The sequence below is a fragment of the Drosophila mojavensis genome, unplaced genomic scaffold (assembly GCF_018153725.1).
Source record: "Drosophila mojavensis isolate 15081-1352.22 unplaced genomic scaffold, ASM1815372v1 contig_231, whole genome shotgun sequence".
Lineage (NCBI taxonomy): Eukaryota > Metazoa > Arthropoda > Insecta > Diptera > Drosophilidae > Drosophila > Drosophila mojavensis.
The window spans coordinates 1150907-1170558 of record NW_025318772.1 but is presented as its reverse complement, the minus strand read 5'-3'; the positions used below and the strand labels follow the sequence as shown (position 1 = coordinate 1170558).

The following is a 19652-nucleotide window of genomic DNA, read 5'->3' as shown; positions in this document are numbered from 1 at the left end:
GTTTAGGCAATGGCCGCAGCGTTCCGTAATAATATAATAATAGTAATCATTTAGTGGGCAAATTGCTTCGCTGTTCACGCGCCCAACATATTCCCATTCACACACACACATACATACACGTATGGCATTGTGTTGGTGTCACGCATGTGTGAGCATTTACGTGGCGTTGTTGAATGCTTAGCACACCCACATAGCCGCACTTAAAATAGAAAATGTTTAAGTCGGATATGTTTTACGACGTGACACGGTCAGATGCAAGATATATACGTATATAATATACTAATTATAAATATATGTAAAGCATATTATATATTTGCCATGAAAATGCTGCTAAATTTCATACAGATGTGAGCTTGGGAGAGATCCCACCTAATCAATATACAATAATTTATGCAAAACACTTTTATATATTTGAAATTAAAATTTAGTATTTAATTTTATTCCTTGATTACTACAATGAAGACAATATGTGTATAATAAAAATATTCAATATTTATTTTGATTTACCCATCAACATCACAGACTTTTCTTACTATCTGCCACTTGGAATCCACATCCGAATTAATTATGCAACGAACCTAATAAAACATCAGCACTCAAGTTAGTCAAGAAAATATTTCATATAGGCATATGCTCAAATTTCTGATGTAGCTGACATATATTACCATCAATTGATGCTGTCATTTAATATCTAAAAATAAATGTATTTATCCGACTGTCATTTCGAAAGACATACGAATGTCTATTTTAATATTTGATGTGCTTATGTAATTTGACCGATGTAAATTATTACTTCTACTGCTGTAACTAATCCAACTAGCAACAGAAAATCACATTTTCATTGCTTTCCCAGCATCGAGATTTTCAATTAATTTAAGTGCTAAATATGCAGGCAGTGCCAGCAAGTCTCCGGTCTGCAGGCAGCAATAAAAATCAGATTGTGACGACAGCAAGTGGGAAATAAGATAAGCAATTTGGTTAACGTTCACAATAGTCATAATATTTGCTTTCTATGTGCAAAGTAGGCTACTAAAAAACAACGGAGAGAAAACAAAAGTCAAATAAAACCGCAAGTTTGAGTTAAGTAAATTAATATTTACGAGAGGAGCAGCACACAGATTTAAGATTTAAGATTGTGCTCCGTATAAAGCACAAGGACTAACATTTGTTCTAGTGTGTACTCCACACACAGACACACATAAGCACATACACATGTCTGCCAGCACTCGTAAATTTCGAGCACACCAAAAAGTAAACAATAAAACTTTTTGTAAAGGAAGAAAATGTTCTTGCTCAAGATTTGATGCTGAATGGCCATAAAAGAGGAAAACGAAATAGAACAGCGAGTAAATGGATATTCTGGAAAAATACGTACTACCAGGGACATAAAATTTTACGCAAATGTAGAAAATAAATTGAAGAATCTACAAAAAATTGTAGACGTACACACGATTTTGTTTATTGCTTATTTTTTGAGACAACATAAAAAAAAAACAAATTCCTTCTTGTTTTTTTTTTTTTTAGAAACACAAATATATCTCGCCCGTGATTTCGCGTTCGCAAACTATTAAAAGAAAATGTTATATTTAAAATTACACGTTTTGTGTTTTGTCTAATTTTCATTGCAAAACTCACGAATTTTTCTTCGTAGTTCGAGAATCTCCGCCGCCTCATCAAAAGGATTGGGGTCGTTATTCAGCTCTTTCTCCGCTGCCGCCGCAGCGACGTCTTCTTCATGTGCCTCCTTTGTCTCCTCTGACTTTTCTGTCTGATTGGCCCGATCTCCCTGATCTGCCTGGTCCTCCTGATCTGCCGCCTCTGGCTGCTCTGCGAGCAAGCTTAAAATGAGCAGCAAATAGAATGGTAACTGAACTGGGCGCATGGCTAGAAACGTTTGCCACACTCTTTTTTAGCCTCAACCAAGAAAAAAACAACTTGCGAGAAGTTTTCGGTCAAGCCTCACGGTTTAATAGAGTTAATCTATTTTGCATGCGAATTGAACAGTCGATTGCACTCATACATTGACACACACTGATTGGTTTTATCGTGGCGCACGTAGCCAGGCTTGCAGCCGCAGTCCAGATTACAGATGTAGAAGCAGCGATTTTCGGAGTAATACGGCACCGAGCAGCTCTCCTCGTAGCAGGGCAGACAGGCAAGCACCTCGTTCTCGCCACAAGCTGCAAGAAATCCCAAACTGTCGCACTTACACTCGCACACTTGCACAGATTATACGCTTACGCTTACGTACGCTTGCCAGGTGGAGCTGCCAGCAAGCAGCTGAGCAGCGACGCAAATGCAAATAACAACATGACGCAACAGCGTGCGACAGCACTACAGCAGCAAACTGTGCCCCACAGCGCACTACGGCTAACGGAGCGCTCGCTCTTCACGCCCGTTAAGCACGGCGAATTGTGTGTTATGGCAATTAGCCAAGTTTACTTTGGCTCTGCTGCTACTCTTTATCCCGGCTTGTTTACAGGGTATACAAAAGGTAAGGAACCGCCACGCTTTCGCTTAACTCATCTTAGCGATTGAGCACTTGAGGCAAGGGTATGACCATGCTCTAAGCGGGCATGGCTGATTTGTAGATACCCATTGAATCTCTGAATCGACATGAATATATTTATAACATAATTTATATAAAATATTTAGGCATACATTCAGATCCATATATGTATATAATAATTGGACAGAAGAAGAGGAAAGGCAATGAATCGACATATATAAATCTACAGAATTATTGATATAAAATATTTCTAAATATTTCGATCTTACGTAAGTTCCCCAGTCAACGATTATAATCTATAATAACATTTAAATTGAAAGCCTTAATTTTGAATGAAAACTGCTTTCTATTGCTTTTCTCTCGTAGATGCTTTCTTTTGGCTGACCTCTTTTCTTTTATATAGATAGATAGGGTCTATATTCATATGTTTATAATTAAACAGCGCTTTTAGGATAGACTTTTTACTCAAGGCAGTAAGCTTGAAGTGATCTATTCATTTCTATTTGTGCTTTATATCCCTTGAAGATTTTTTGAAAAGTTATATAAAGTTTATGGTAGACATATTTAACAGAGCTGGAAGTTTGTATTCCTTAATTTGACAAATAAATATATCTCTCTATATATCCCGAACTTTATAATAAATATAGACAGATGTATTCCACTGCGAGAAAAGTCAAAGGAATGAATACATCCCCTGTAGCTCTAAAATTGATATAATTTTTAACTATCTGCTTCAGAATACTTAAAGTCCACATAAACCCAAAACTTATAAACCAAGATTTTATTAGGGCTGCATAATCCATTACACTTGCGGCCCAAACTTATGAATAGGTAAGCATAGTTAAATATTGTACTTTGCTTATACATATTGATTATACATTTGATTATACATATTCTGGCAATTTGGCTGCCAGAATAGCAGACATATTTATATGTATATGTATATGCACATATTTAACGATCCACACAAAGGGGATCTGGGCCCAAAATGCGCAACCCCAAAAGTGTGCTATCAAATATTTATATGCCGTCTGCTAATGGCGTGACGTTGGCTTTATTATACCCTGAACCCATTTTCAATGGGAAATCAGGGTATAATGGTTTTGTTGAAATGTATGTAACAGGCAGAAGGAGGCGTGGCAGACCCCACAAAGTATATATATTCTTGATCAGGGCGACGAGCTGAGTTGATTTGGCCCTGTCCGTCTGTCTGTCCGTCTGTCCGTCTGTCCGTCCGTCCGTCTGTCCGTCTGTCCGTCTGTCCGTATGTATGAACGCGTCGATTTCAGAAGATATAAGAGTTAGAGACTTCAATTTTTTTTTAAAATGTTCGTAATTACAGCGCGCATATCAAGTTTATCATTAAAAATCGATAACTCATCCCGATCTTTTTTATCGATAAAAAACCTTATCGAAAACCAGTTATAAAATTATATCTTCTACACCTTTATTGCTAGAGTCTCCAAAATTTTAATGTATGCCTATATGCAATTTATACAATTTCGTTTTTTTTTTTTAATTTACCCCCCACCCTTAAATTCACCCCCTCACCCTCACTTTTGTAAAAAGCGTATTTCAAATACTAGAGACTTGTGCTTTGGCAATTACATGCATATCCATGTCATAATCATAATCTGAAAGTTTCATGAAGATCGTACGTCCACAAAAAAGTTATTAAGCAATTAAGTTCTCATAGTAAGTGCTCACTGCAGCCCATGCGTGTTTATGCTTGTGTGTGTGTATATGTATGTAATTGTTTGTGTATGTGTGTGTGTGTGTGTGTGTGTATGTATGTGTGTGTATGTATGCCTGTGTGTGCGTGCGTGCGTGCGTGCTGTGTGTGTGTGTGTGTGTGCGTGTTTCTTGTGTAAGCTGAAAGACGCGAAAAATTATTGAAATAGCTATTACTCCAAGGGTTCAGGGGATCTCGTAGTCGAGTAGTCTCGACTAGAGCTTTCTTACTTGTTTTTCTTTGCTTTCTTTTTTTTTTTGTCAAGGCGAAGGCTGAAAGCCGAAAATAATTCACATTTGCCGTGTAATAATCGCATTGGCATGTTCAAATCGCATAAGCAGCGGCCTCTTTTATGCACAAAATTTACACCAAAATTTAGAGCTGAAAATGTGCTGCTCATGCAGCAGCAGAACCCTTCCAGCCCTCCGATCCATTCGTTCCATACAATTTCATGTATTTGTTTAAATGATAATAAAATGCAGCACTCTAATGTAATTTATCATTCGCACAGAGTGCTTCTCTCTGTGTGTGTGTGTGGGTGTGTGTGCAGTGTAGTGTGCGGTGTAGCCAGTGTTGTGTAATTTTTATATTTCCCTTCTCATGTCAGTCACATAGAGGGCATTGTGTTTTATGCGATTGTACGAGTCCGGCCTACAGCTTTATTGTTTACCTGACTGACGTTATGTATGTGTGTGTGTGCATGTATATGTCCCTTTTGGATGGCCATTTCGTTAGCCCGATTGTTTGTGTATTGTGCTTTGTGTCTGGCCATTGAATTGCTAGCCACAGAAATGGTTTATGAGAGCATCAAAGCGGTTGCCCCTAACAGCTCTTAGCTTGACCTGATGCTGCGATCATATTGAAAATAAATACAAAGCTAAAGGTACAGCAGTTGTCATGGCACTTCAGTAGAAATGTGTGGGGAGCAAGGCATTGGTGTTGGAATTGAAGTGTTATAAGGTGAGTCATTTATTTATATCTCTCACTTCACATTGACTGATTATAAGTCTAAACAATTAGTGTAAGATTGGCCAATGCCAAGAGTTTCAAGTATTTAAATATACTCTAGCAATTGATTTGCTAAAATACAATTGAATAAACTGTGAATAAATGTTTTAATCTGTTACAGAATCTATCATGTGAATTTAGTTATTACAATACTTAGACAAACTGAGGAGAGTCAAATACTAACCATAAATTTGATTACACACAGATTATTGATGTTTTCATTTAGCTCTACGAACTGGAAGAGTCTTTCTCTGTATGTGTGTGTGTGAGTCTGAGTGCGTGTGTGAGTCTAAGCGTTTGCCATTTAATTTATCAAATGGAAAGTCTTACTTTGTGAATTGAGTCTGATATGAGGCCCTAAATCATTGACAGTTGCTCATGTTCTTAGAAGGGTTTAAAAGGAATAGAAAAAGGATCAAGACATGATGGGCACACATATATTATTTTTTAAAGCACCACGCTGAAAGCTAATCTATTTTAAGTGTCTGTAAGGCAGTCGACCAACAGATGTGTGCGTGTGTGTGTGTGTGTACATTAATGAAATGTAGCATAATATTTTTAGTTTAGACATTGGCTGACTGCACTGTGAGTGTGAGAATCTGTGTGTGTGATAAGCGTTCGTGTGAATCCCTAAAATAAGCAGAGACATAACATACAACACCAACACACACACACATACACACATAGACAAATCCCCTATAAGAGCTAAATAGTCCTCAGCTATCCGCTCGCTTTTGGTCACTGACCATAAATTCAACTAAAATATATTTTGACATTTTGCACGCAAAGCGCTTGATGAGTGGGGTACAGCAGACTCTGGCTAAAGACAGAGAGAGAGAGAGGGTGAGAGTGAGAAAGAAGAAGGGACGACGACGTCTAACTAAGCGTATTGGCCTGCCCACATCCTGGGGTGCAAATGGGCCAATAGGGAGGGCACACAGTTATATAAAGGTCATCGCAAGGACCAGGCCGCATTTCCTATGAAGTGTTAACATGCGATAACAACCGCCCTCCCCCTTAGCCAAGAAACACAATAAATGATACCAAATGCTGATGACAGCCCAAAGATTCTATTTTCTATGCCTTCAGAGATGAAAAGTATGTCGAACGCTGCCCAAACAAAGCACGATTATTTCGTGCTACAAATAATATTTTAGAGCATTAAGTAAAATATATATATTAAATTTAAAAATTCATATATTTATGCATAAATAAGATTTAATATAAAAAGTCTTTAAATTATATAAAAAATATATTTTATTAGACAACCCAAATTCTCTTGCTGAAGAAGTCTCAATTTGTTGCTTATATAGTGTTGAGTAACAAATCAACAGATCTGCAGTGTTGAGTAAAGTTTGTGAAAATCGAGGCGTTGTTCTGGACGCCTGGACGCCTGGAACTTTTTACAAGATTTCGTGTCACGGATTTCCCGCTTCCAGCTCTATCATAGGCTTTTCTCAATCTCCTTAACTTTCCAACTCCCCGAATTTATCATTTATTGCGACGTCATTTGGCATTGTTTCGGCTTAGCAGCAAGTGGCCAAAGCAGCAAATGAAGTGAAATGGCTTGAAAACGACGATAAAGCCAATCAATGGCTGCACATTCCTCATCTTCGTCCTAGACTCGTTTTTACTTGCTCGAGATTGTTGCAACGGCGAAATTAAATGAATGTTGCATTATTTGAGACTTTTATTTAGTTGCTGTGACATTTTTATGCATCTTTAACTTTTTTTGCTGTGCGCTCACCAAAGCATTTTAATTGCGCTTTTTAACAGCAAAAAATTCTTCGCCATGCTCGTAAACTGGTGTAAGAAATTGTTGTGGTTGGGCATTTAGGGGGTGGACTGGGCTGGGTACGCAACGGGATTTGTGGGGGCGTGTGACATAATTGGAGACCGCTGCGCTGCGCTGAGCGGCTTGGTTTCTCAGTCAGAGTCGTAAAAATGTGCAAAGTATTACGCTTTCCCGACTATGCTATATATGTATATGTATATACATATTTAATAGCCTTGGCTTGCCAAGAGCTTGAAAAACTTAAGAGTTCGCGACCTGGCGCTGTTTTCTTCATCTTTTTTTGGCACTATTTTTTAAGAATTTTCATTTTGTTCTTAAGTGAACTTTTCCTTAATTTATATATTTTTTGATATTTTCGTTTTGTTCTCTTTCGCTTTTATTGCATTCAAGTTGGTGCGTAAACTTAAATGAAATGTGATTTATTTTTGTCCTTGGGCAACTTAAAGTTCTTTGCATTACTTTTCTTTTACTTTTCCTGTTGTTAGTTAGTTGAGCGTAGCAAATCATAGCTTGGTAGTCCCCGAGCTTCGGCTGAGTCACTTAGTTCATGTGCTCGGACTGCTAGTCCAACTGTCATAAGGCACAGTGACAAGGGTGTTTAGAAGAGCTTTAGAAATAATTTTTCGAAAAATCAAATCTAATCTAAGGTGGCTAGATATATCCTGAAATCATAGCAGTCCACTCAGTTCGTTTCATAACCTGCCTTAGGTGTCCCTTTCGTATCCACCTGTGAAATTGGACAGGTAAGTCTCTTCCCTCCGTCAGAAATTATGTCAGAGATAATCTTTAAATGTAAATTTATGTTTTAAAATATTGTAAAACTTTTTTGTTGCCTACTTAAATCTCTTCTGCATTAAATGTGATTCTTTGTATTCTTGCTTTTCCATTTCATTTTTGGGATACAATTCAATTTTGCGTGACATGGCTAGAAAAAATGGTCAAATGTTTTTCAACAATGTCATTTCCTTGATGTTTTCTTTTATGTTGTAAGCAAAAAAGAAAAATCGGCTTGAAATGGAGCGAAAAAGAAATAGACGAGAGAAACCCTAGCTGGACTAACTGACTGAGGGCATGATTTTTCGCTTTGCCTTTGTTTGATTTGGTTTATTTATCTTTTGTTTTGGTTCGGTTTTTTTTTTTTGCTCCTTTTGGCTGATTTGATTTGTTTTCGGGGCCTGCTTTTGTCCAGGAGTCTCTTTCCTTCTCTTCTATTTCCCTCTCTCTCTCTCGCTCTCTCTTGTAAATGTTCGCACTTTAATCAAATGCCGGCTAATCTTTTGAGCTGCGCCGATGCTGTTTGTTGGCCCTCCGGGATTTGTTTTCTTAGGCACACCAGCTAGCCGAAAGTCGTTTAACGCATTACGCATACGCCATGTTGTGTTTTGCGGCTTGGCTGCAGCACTTGAAGTAAATGCCAAAAGTGTTGGCTAACTTAATTGAGACTTGGTATGAAATTTCAGCTGCTGCCAGTGCTTAAATAATAATTTAATTAAATCCTGTGAAACCCTATGCATATTTGTTATGCTACCAGAGACAGTCGAAAATTCTTAGGCACACACACACACATACACATACACCCAGAACAGACAATGTCCTGTAGTTGTTATAGTTGCATGCCAGACACGTTCTCAGTTTGCAACTGTTGTTGCAGCTGCTTTACATGTGCAACAATATGCCACAACAATGGGTTGAGTCGTGCAGCAAGTCCGTGCAACGAGGCGTATGAGTGTTGACTGCCGCTAGAGTGTGGGCGTGTGTCTGTGGCTTATTATGCCATTGCATGCAAGGCCGCAACAAATCATGACATAAAGAACGACACAAAATACTCAAATTTCTATGCATATACATATATGTCTATATATACGTTCATTTATATGTGGCCATGTCTAAATATACATATAGGAAAAATGTGAAAAGCATGCATGCAATTGTCTTTACACGTGCTATGTTTCTGCTGTTTTTAGTTGACTAACAATTGCTATACATATACACGGACACTCATTGCACTCACACACACACACACACACACACACAAACACACACAAACACACACACTCATACGCACGTGCTATTTGTTTAACTTGCCTCCATTTGTCTGTTTATTTATTTACTCAACTATGCGGCGCCTTTTTGTGCTGCCTCATAATGTGTTTATGCCAAGTGTTTATCCAATAACCTTTTTTGTGCTCTTTTTGACCACAGTTGAATTTTATTGTGTGTATGTGTGTGCGTGTGTGTGGCCCATAGGCACGCTGCAAGCTTTTAAACTTCCGGAACTGTCATGCCATAAACAAATGCGCCCGCATCTCTAGCAAAGCTTCCAAATGCCCTCTCCTATTGTTAAATGCTTTTCGTGAACAATCTATTTTACGCCTTTTATCGGCGTGGCGACATTGACATTGCATTAGATAGTAGATGTTTAAAATGCATTTCGTGTCGTGTGTCATTAGCACAAATTATATGCATTAAATTTGCTATTTATTTATTAGTAAGAATTGCTTAAATGTAATTTAAATAAATAATAATAAAATAAAATCTAGAAAAAATATTAAATCATCTCGAATTAAAACTATAATTATTTATATTTAGCCATACCATTTATAGTAATTGTTTAATTTAGTTTACTACATTCCGATTTGGCATCGTTAAAGTAATTTTTGTTTAAACAGTTGATTAATTAGTAAATAATTCAATGAAAGCCCATAACTGCTTGGCAATCTAAGCAACTAAATACCCTACAAACTAGCAGCAAAAGGCTATTAGTATATTTAAATAATGCTTCAAGCGTGGTCGAGAATTAATAACACTTGAAAATCAAGCATAATTTCATTCCCGTTGAGTGTACAAATAATCAAGGGCAATAAATAGCTTATTGACAAATCTTAATAATATTACATTCAAGTGCTTGACCTCTAAACCGCAGTTTATGATCTTAAATAGCCTTCAGGACATTCCTAAAGTCAACACAGACAGTCGGCAAATTTCATTTAAATAGCAATTAAACTGATAAGCTTATAAGGCAGAGTCTGAATTTAGTTTAATGAAATTCAATCTTTAATTGAATATTGTGGATATCAAATAAATGTTTGTGGAAAAAGTTTTTCACTAATTTATATTTTTATATTTTCTGTATCAAATATCAAATTCCATTTACTGGCTAATTTATAAATATGTACAGAAAAAATTAGCTAAAATAAATTAAAGAAAATAAAGAAAATTCACACATGACAGACGCTTGACAAATAATTACAGAAAAATCTATCTAAAATAAATATAATAAAATACAGAAAACTCACACATGACAGATGCTTTATTTTATTTTTTTTTTTGTAGCTAGCTATAAAAAGCAATCTGCAGTCTCATAATCTTTCAGTTGCACAGTGCGAGTTGTACAGGTGATAGCTAACAGGTGAGCGCCCAACATGACTCGTGCCTTACTTATCGCTGTCGCCCTTTCGCTGCTCTTCACTCTGGTGGCAGCCAATTATGAGTGAGTAGCAAATTGAGAAGATTGCGCAAAACAATTTCTAGTTTTTGGCTTTGCCTTTTTACAGCTTCAATACAACAGAAGTATTACGACTGGGCTATAATCCCACCTATGACCTGTGGTACTTCAACCCCAGAGGTAGACCAAGGGAAATTACTGAAACAGTCAAAGCTGCCTACATGCAACAAAAACCTGGCGGCGTTTGTTATGTGGAGCCCGATACGTGGCTATACTGTAGAACACTTGAGCCCATAAGCCAAGAGTGATATTCCGTATTATATTCAAGTATTACTCACAACCATTGCGCTTAAACTTAATGAATTGTTTGTTCCATTAAATATACCTGAAATTAGAAAACATTTTAACTTCATTAATTTATTTCATTCAATGTAATAGTTAATATTTATTTTTTATTTTTGTTTTTATATAAACAATTAGTCATCTCTCCCAGCTCCCAGTGAATGCGTAGTAGATGCCAGATAACAGCGGAAATATTGTTTAACAACTTAAATGCATTTATTTAATCAGTGTACTGCACTGCACTTAGTGTCAGAAAAATGATGATTCATTGTAATTTAAACAATTTGCAACTGCGCATCATTTATATATATATATATTTATATATATGATAAATAATAAAAACAAATAAAAAATATTAATAGAATTATGAACTAAATTACAAAATAATAAATATAATATTATTTACTATTTGGAGAATTCGAATCTCTGCCATAGCCAACCAAATACCAAATAATAATATTCATATATTTGCCACTTCTTAAGCTGTTTATTTGGAAGCTATGCTCGAAGGAAATTGAAGTTGCGGTGGATATCATATTTATTTGGGCGTCGAATCGGAGCAACGAACCAAGCCATTTCCATATGCTATATATATATATATATATATATATATATATATATATATATATATATATATATATATACAGGTCTATATAGAGTGTATATATCTCCTTTTTTTTGTGGTACTGTGGCACGCAAAGGAAATGAAATATGAAATAATTTATGAAATAAGACGGTTACAGCCGAAGCGTTAGGGTTGTGCAGTCAAAATTTATGTTTGTGCTGCCAGATAGCCGTAAGAGGGTCTGTGGGAAAGCGACTTTCTGATGGCTCACTTATTGTTATTGTTATTGTAAGCGTTAAGTTTTTGGCTTTATTAAAGTCAGAGCAAAAGTTGAGAGCTGACATGCTGAAGGCAACACAAGAGAAAATGAAGAGCAGCAAAACAAGCGGAAATATATTTCCATTTGCACTTGAAGACTGTAATGGAGTGGAGATACCCTAGGTAATAATTTCTTTGCTTTTTTTTAAATTTTAAAATTATGGATTGTTGAAATTTCAGAAAAAATTTTTTTTATTCTCATTTGCCATGGAACTTTAAATGAAAGTTCAGTCTAATTTCAATTCATGTGAGCATACCAAATGCAAGAGCCCCATCACAGCGCTAGACTGCATTGGTGCAGGGTATATCTTGACTAGTCCAGCCAGTGTAACATGCAACAAAAGCTGGCAACAGACTGCTCTTGCAAAATGAAGTGTGTGAAAACGAGTCCATTTATTATTGTTGTTGGAGTGCAGGAAAAAAGGGCAACAGCAAGAAAAACAAGTCATGTTTCCGACAGCCGTTGTCATCTGTACCGAATTTGCAGAAACCCTGTCATAAGACCCAGCTAACAAAAAAGCGCAAAATTATGAACTTTTTTTTGTTTTTTAAATTAAAGACTCAGCTGGCTGACCGAGGGCCACACCCCAAAACTATGCAGCAAATTGTGGTATCTGTGTGTGGCATATTATGCATACGCCGTGTGACCAGCCTGCATTGCTAACGTAACTAAATGTTTTACGTTTATTCTTTATATTAGAATGAATATTTTCCATCAACTTTTACTAAACTTAAGAACTGGTCGAAAGTTTAAAACAAATATTAAGACGACTAATTGGCTTTTATGTTACTTTCGTAGTTGATTCATATTTCATATTGACTGATACAATTTTTGTCAAAAACTTTACAGCTCTGGCATTGAAAGTTTGCCGATTTTTTATTTTATTTTTATTTTTATTTTTTTAATTTGATAACTTAGCAGTTTCATCATTCGCAAAGTTTTTGCGGTAGACCGCTCAGAACTGTTTGCATCTAATCGAATTGCCATGTTGACTGCCGAACTTTTGGGCACACAGGCACAAGAACACAGATTGGCTTTCAGTCGGAAATCAAAGCATATTTTCCTTGCATATAGCGCACAAAAATATGTAAAATTTGCAGTTTTCGGCTATGTTTTTATATGGGGAACAAAGTGCCAAATATAGCATTTTTCATTTATTGTGCCTCCCACACGAACACACACACACACACACGTATCCACTTATGGCTACACACACTTTTGAGCACACAGTTGTAATGGGAAATTGAAATTGTTTGCAGAGTTTCATTTGCGACCAAAAATAGTTTCACGCTAGCCAATTTTTAACGATGTGTGAGAGATGAGCGCATGGCGATAGTTGCATGCGATGTAGGCGCTTAGAGCTTGTGCTCAATAAAGTGTAAATGGTAAGAGCAAAGTTCTCAATAGAATATAATTTGTTTCTCCAACAACTTCAGCTTATATACTACTCTACTCTAATATACTTCGCTTGAACTGCAAAAGTTGTTTTCAATTAATATGAACATTGAACAAGCAACTCATCTGCACTGTTCAACTCACTGGGAATTTTCACCGTCATTGCACATCTGGCTCATCTCTAATTTTGAAGGAGCTTTCCAACACGTGAAGCTTATTGCATTTTTAGGAATTTTACTACCAAGAAATTTGGTATTTACTAAAGCGTTTTTAATTGTTTTCTCAGTCGATTGGTTTATATGCACTTTGCCAGATTGCATTTGGCTTTGGTATGGGTTGGGATCTTGTGACGTTTCAAAGCGCATCAAACGCTTAGAGCGGTTGCCCAGGGTTGTAAATAGATCAGAACTCGCTCTTTGTTTGCTGCCTCATAAATATTTATGAATATTTTGAGCGCGATGCAAAACCAGCGTTATAATAAAGCATAAAATTGCAGGAAAAGGAAAGAAAATAAGGGAAATGCCAAGCAAAGCGCAGCGCAATCAAATCAGCCAGAAGAGAATATGGAAATGGATGCGCAAAAAAAAGAAGAGGGAACCAAAATATCAAGTGAAAGGAAAATTCTTTGAAAACCAAAAGCAGCAGCACCACTTGCAGTGGGAGCAGCAGCAACAGCTGACGCAGCCGCAACCGCAGCCGCAGCAGTAGTGTAAATAAAAACTCCATTGACAATAAGCAGACACAGCATCCATTGAGCTGTACCGTACAAAAGATTCCCATTCGAATTTACATTTACGTGGAATTTAATCAATTTTTAAATCCAGGTAACGAGTAAAATAATGATGCTAAACAGCTTTAAGATTTCAGTTTCATAAAACCACGCTTTACTATTTACGACATATTTTAAGCATGGGCTATTAAGTAGAACCCTCAATATTTGCCTTTTCACCTCGAGCTAATTTTTTGCATATCGTTTCGGTTCGTTAAACTGCATTTCCACATCACTGTATCAAGATTAAATTTTGTCTCTAGCTTCCCATGCATATTTGCGTAATTTAGCAATTTTATTAAATTTAATTTTTATATTTTTACCAAACATTGATTTTTATAAACAAGATTGACATTCAATTTGATTTTTGCTCAACATTTTGGTTTACAAAATCTGCATAGTAAGGGTCAAGGAAACTAAAGCTGTGATTTCATTCAGCTTGACAAATATATACAGAATAAAACTAGGAAAAAAATTTCAAGTCTCTAGCTCTTATATCCTCTGAGATCGACGCGTTCATACATACGGACGGACGGACGGACGGACAGACAGACGGACAGGGCCAAATCGACTCAGCTCGTCGCCCTGATCAAGAATATATATACTTTGTTGGGTCTGCCACGCCTCCTTTTGCCTGTTAAATACTTTTAACAAAACCATTATACCCTGATTTCCCATTTTCAATGAGTTCAGGGTATAATGAAAATATGTACATTTTTGTAATATGGAAAATTGTTAAAATCTTTGTTTTCTAATTGCTCACTTTTAATTAAGTTGACAATTTCAATGATTTTTTGTTTCAATTTCAACCGTGTGCCGTTATGGCATATGCCCCCATCTGCAAGATTTATGTTTAAGTGAATCTTTTACCGTTCGCAATTGCCGCATAAAATTTGCATTTCTTCTGTTGACACAATTGCGAATGCACCATAAAGTTTGCCCCGCAATGATAGCGACCCAAACCAAAACCCACACACACACACACACGCACACACACATACATATATGAGTATCTGCATACGGTATGCTTTGGCCAAGTGGTGCACTCTCCCTCTCTCTCTCTCTCTCTCTCTCTCTCTGTCTCTTTCTCTCTCTCTCTCTCTCTTTCTTGCTGTCTTTCTCTCCTGCTTTTGTTATTGCTGCATTGAGGCACGTTGGCTCGCTGGTTGGCCGTGGCTGCTCCTGCCATAGCTTTCAGCTCGCTTTGTGCCGGATATTTACGATTTACACGTATGCGAAACGCAGCGACAACGGCAAGGGACACTGCTGCAACGACAGTCGTTGCAGCTGCTGTAATTGTTGTTGTTGTTGTTGTTGAGCGCTGCTGGCGGGCGTTAATGGCATCGTGTTGTTGCCTGACAACAATAAGAAAAACACAGCAGGGCAAATTTGCACCAGCCGCAGTATGGTGGGTAACTGTGAATACCCAGTAAATGTGTTAGTTAAGTAGACCTTCAGCTAGCTCTTACTTCAAGATGCATTACAAGCTTGCCAGTGGGTTCATAATGCCCCACGCTAGCAACGACTACAGGGTATATAGATAACAATGGTGCACCAAACAAGCCTATGGCAAATAGTGCGCTATGCGCCGGCTCCTTCAAGTATGCAGCAGGAGTTGGCTTGACAATTATTGTGATGATGCCATTGAAATTCAATTTCGTATGCTCCGTACGCCACAGCCCCCAAGACCCAGAGGCCCAAGAGAAAAGTGACCACTGCGTGCTTTTGTGCTGCTCAGTGCACTGTTCTCTACGCCATCTGAAATGCTCCGCAAAATACAATATGAGTTGTGGTCCAGCTCTCGTTTTTATGGCTCTGCCAGCGCAGCAGATTTTTGATTTATTGCTCCGGATGCTGGATGAGTTTCTCCCTAGCCGAATGCGGGCATGGTACGCATATTTGCTAGCAAGAGGCAGTTTTTAAATTTCAATTAGCCCTTTGGTATTTGCCAGCCCAGTCAAACGAAAAAGCATTGGGATGGACAAAACATGCTTGTCGACTGCAGCGCGGACGTAGATGTAGATGGGATGTTATTGAAAGTCAGCAGGCGACGGGGGACAGAAAGACAGAGAGACAGAGTCAGGTTGAGAATGTGCCAGTCTTGCGTACTTATATGTCACTAGGACTGCAGACATTTCAAGCATCTAGCAAGGCTTCAGATTCTGTGACTATGTGACTATACTTGATACTACTCTAGCTAGCAAGAAATAATAGTTTACCACTTCACGAAAACAGAATATGTTTACTTGATTTTCATCTACAGTTCTAAATATTTTAACAGATTGTAAGAAAATATAAAAATGTAAAAAGGACCAAAAAAATGATATTTTCATGTGAAAAATTGCCGAACTTAGGGTTTTCTAACAATTAAATTAAAACAAACAACAATTAATTAAATTAATTATATAATTGGCTTTTATTAACAGTCGTTGCGGTCTTTTGAATGCCGAAAATACGACTTTGTTTTAGATTTTTGTGTAGATTGCCTATATATACATATATATATATAATATTTTAATATCCCAAAAATAATGCCCTGTTTTTAGCTAAAAATTAAATTATTTACTTGCATAACATTCACTTACAGAATCTAATCTTATTATTTTTGTACTTTATTATTAAAATTTTAATTTTCATTTTTTTTTTTTTTTTTTTATATATTTTCTTTTCAATATTTCAATTCCATTTTAATTTCTCACATTTTCCCGCAGCTAATTATTTTCTAATATCTCCTTGAATAAGGCAAACAAATAACTCAACCTGCTCTTCACATCTATTCCACATAATTCAGACATTTACGTTGCCGCAAAGTCTGTTGAATTCCCGTCTATCTCAAAATAAACTTCAATTTCCATGTAAAACAAATTTCAGAGCTCCTTGTAGTCGAAGCCAATGGGATTATATTTAAGCCTACTTAGGCTGGGTACATCCTTCTCTGTGGATAAAATACATTTTCGGAAAAATACGAAAACGAGCAGCTCATAATTGATATGGGGAGTGAATTTCGTTTGTGGCCTGGCCTTGATTTGCTAACATAGTGCACATGTATTTGTTAGTCATTAGGCAAAGCCAAAGGTTCTTTGGCAGCATTATCAGCTGGGGTATTGGAAGGCCAAAGATGCCAAAAACAAGAGGCAAGATATCATAGAAACGGACCAACAACGAAAATATGCAAATTTATTTTCGTGCTTTCAGATGTTTTCCTTTGTCTGCTCTTTGCTGGGATTTGCCATTTGCACACATCCTGGGAGCAGCCCAGACTGCCGAATCCTCGGCTTGTCTTGACAATTTGCACCGTGCTTGGGCTGCCCTACGGCTGGGCCACGCTGCTAGGTGTGCTAGCCCTGTTGGGAAGCGTGGCTGGTGCTTGGCTGGTGATGCGTATCATGACACTTGCAGGCAGATAGCTCGGGGGCCTACACACATGTTGAGCCACAGAATGGACCACAGAATCAATATGCATATAAATATGTGGAGGGAATTGCAAAGTATGTAGTTTGTTTCTCCACGCCTCGCCCACCGTCGGCCGAAATAGCATTTGCATAAAGCAGCTACTGACAGGTGCCATAAGAGTCAGCCACAGTCATTTACCGAAACACATGCTACATGTGCATGTCGAGGGCCACAAACCTAATTATATATGTTGAGCTGAAACTGAGACAGGCACCAAATAAATCCCAGTGCTGTATCAGCGCAGAGTCCCAAATCCAATAAGTAAATCCGTAAGCAAAAGCGAATGTGAACAGAAAACAGAGAAAATAATAGAATGAATGAAAGCACAACAGAAATGGTGGGGAAAAAAATGAAAAAGGTGGCAGCAAATGAGCTACAACGGCGACAATTGCCGACACAACAGTCACACACACACACACACACATACATACACTCTCACACACTGTATCGCCGATCCCAATGAAAGTCATAATAATAAGCTATGGGAATTCATATAAAGTGTGAAAAAATATATAAACTCAACAATCTACAGTTTATGCTAGCCAGGGATACCCTATATAAGCATGTAGTAGAATAGTATAGGAATATTATTATTATTAATTATTAAACGTGTTTCCTGTTTCTCCAACTAATTTCGAAATATTACATTTTATATATATACTATATAAATATATACTCTATTCACGTTAGTTATGACAAAGCTAGTACGTTTCTCCTGCAACCCACTCAAATTTATTATAGGGTGTATTAATTGACATATTATATGATGCTATGCAATATGATGCGACTACATAAAAAAGGAAAACACCTAGCGTCGCACGTGATTACAAGTAATTGAAATACGAGCTTTTCTTTTGATGGATTATTGTAAGCCAATGACAGAGTCGACGTCTTGACAAAAAATATTAATTAATGAGTAAGTCTGTGATTATGTTTGCATATTCTCTTTAGTTTCCATTAATCGTTAATGTATATTTTAGCCAATAAGGACATAAGCCATATTAGCATGGCTAACTATGGAGTAGAGCCTCAAATAGTTTGCAACATTTTAATGCAAAATCACAAAAGATTGAAATCATGGTTACATTTTAACATTATTAATTATATAAAGTGATTGTTTTATCGGATTATGCTAGAGGCTAAGCTCTAGGATTATTATTATGCCAATCAATTTGCGTTTTAGTAGCCAGTTCCCATTTTGGAGAGGAATAGACAGAGAGAGAGAGGGAGAGAGAGAGAAAAATAGAGTGACAGGGAGAAAGAAGAAAACAGCAATAGCTGTTCCCATTTTGGGGAGAAATAGACAGAGAAAGAGGGAGAGAGAGAAAGAGAGAGATAGAGTGACAGGGGGAAAGAGGAAAACAGCAATAGCTGTTGCTAAGGGAGAGTGAGAGTGACTATATAATGAAATGAAATGAAGATGCGTTTCAATAAATATTTATATAAAAATATAAATTAAATAAATAACAAAAATATATATATAACTCTTCATATATATATAAACAAATATATGATATGAAGAGTTTTCAACTTAGCCTCAGGTTAATTGATAGAATTTAATTGCAACGACTCAATAATTTTAAAGCACATCTTTTGAAATAGCCTTTAGGCTGATTTCCTTTTTTTTTTTTTCCTAGCCCAAGGAAGTAAATAAATAAATATAAATCATATTTCAGATTTATTGCCCTGAACAACTTAATTGTTAGCTTTTGCCATTTCTCTACCTTAAGCAGCTTACACTAAATGGACCTGCTTCATAATATTATGCCTGCAACCCATTGAATTCAAGCTCAATATGCGTCAAAACACCCCAGCAACAACAATAATGCCAGCAACTAAATTTGCATAGCTGTTTCGTAAACTTTTGCACAAGTCTCATTCATATATATACTTTGCTGTTGTTGTTGTTGATTTTTTTCATAACTTCTGGGTCCAAAACTTTCGTCGAGTGGCTCTGCATTTGACGGACTTTGAAATTTGATAGCCAAGTAGCGTTCTGCAGCCGACTTCATCTCAACAACCAGCAAATAAATAATACAAAGTTCCAGTACAATAAGAAAAAATGAATGGCAGCGCGTTAATATTCAAAAGCGCATAAAACTTTTCGGCCTCAAGCCCTACGGCCGAGTGCCTAAACGAAAATGTGAAGCATTCGCAGCTGAGCAAAAGTTTTTGCGCACTTCACGTTCCCAGAATTTTGCACGGAACATAAATAATAGTTCAAACCCCCTGAATATTTGTACTAAAAAAAAAAAACGAACAAACAAACATCCTTTTTTTTCCACTTTGCATGACAGAACGCCCCGGGCCACGCCCCAAA

At 36.9% G+C, this 19652-nt stretch overlaps 3 protein-coding genes across 4 annotated transcripts in view; 1 reads left to right on the top strand and 2 right to left on the bottom strand.

Moving 5' to 3' along the window:
• Positions 1-19652, bottom strand: part of LOC6574555 (heparan-sulfate 6-O-sulfotransferase 2) — a 99641-nt gene that overhangs the window by 11037 nt on the left and 68952 nt on the right. The gene's annotated exons all lie outside the window — the stretch shown is intronic.
• On the bottom strand, positions 1412-2384 carry LOC122756981. 2 transcript variants are annotated; one of them, XR_006356857.1, is made up of 3 exons: positions 2252-2384; positions 1636-2180; positions 1412-1564 (listed from the first exon to the last, which is right to left on the bottom strand). XR_006356857.1 is itself a non-coding variant. In XM_044007958.1 (2 exons), the coding sequence occupies exons 1-2, from the start codon at positions 1880-1882 to the stop codon at positions 1521-1523; spliced, it is 291 nt and encodes a 96-aa protein (XP_043863893.1). In that variant the 5' UTR covers positions 1883-1913; the 3' UTR covers positions 1412-1520. The 2 variants fall into 2 exon arrangements, 1 of the variants encoding a protein (XP_043863893.1); XM_044007958.1 differs by lacking the exon at positions 2252-2384 and having other exon boundaries at positions 1636-1913.
• LOC26527877 lies at positions 10392-10890 on the top strand. Its single transcript, XM_015167507.3, has 2 exons — positions 10392-10534; positions 10599-10890. The coding sequence occupies exons 1-2, from the start codon at positions 10467-10469 to the stop codon at positions 10795-10797; spliced, it is 267 nt and encodes an 88-aa protein (XP_015022993.1). The 5' UTR covers positions 10392-10466; the 3' UTR covers positions 10798-10890.

Excerpts from the sequence above, each read along its gene's own strand:
- LOC122756981 (XM_044007958.1), bottom strand. The coding sequence starts at position 1,882 with ATGCGCCCAGTTCAGTTACCATTCTATTTGCTGCTCATTTTAAGCTTG. Across the intron at positions 1,565-1,635 it reads CGAACTACGAAGAAAAATTC|TTTGCGAACGCGAAATCACG; the intron begins GTGAGTTTTGCA and ends TTCTTTTAATAG.
- LOC26527877 (XM_015167507.3), top strand. The coding sequence starts at position 10,467 with ATGACTCGTGCCTTACTTATCGCTGTCGCCCTTTCGCTGCTCTTCACT. Across the intron at positions 10,535-10,598 it reads CTGGTGGCAGCCAATTATGA|CTTCAATACAACAGAAGTAT; the intron begins GTGAGTAGCAAA and ends GCCTTTTTACAG.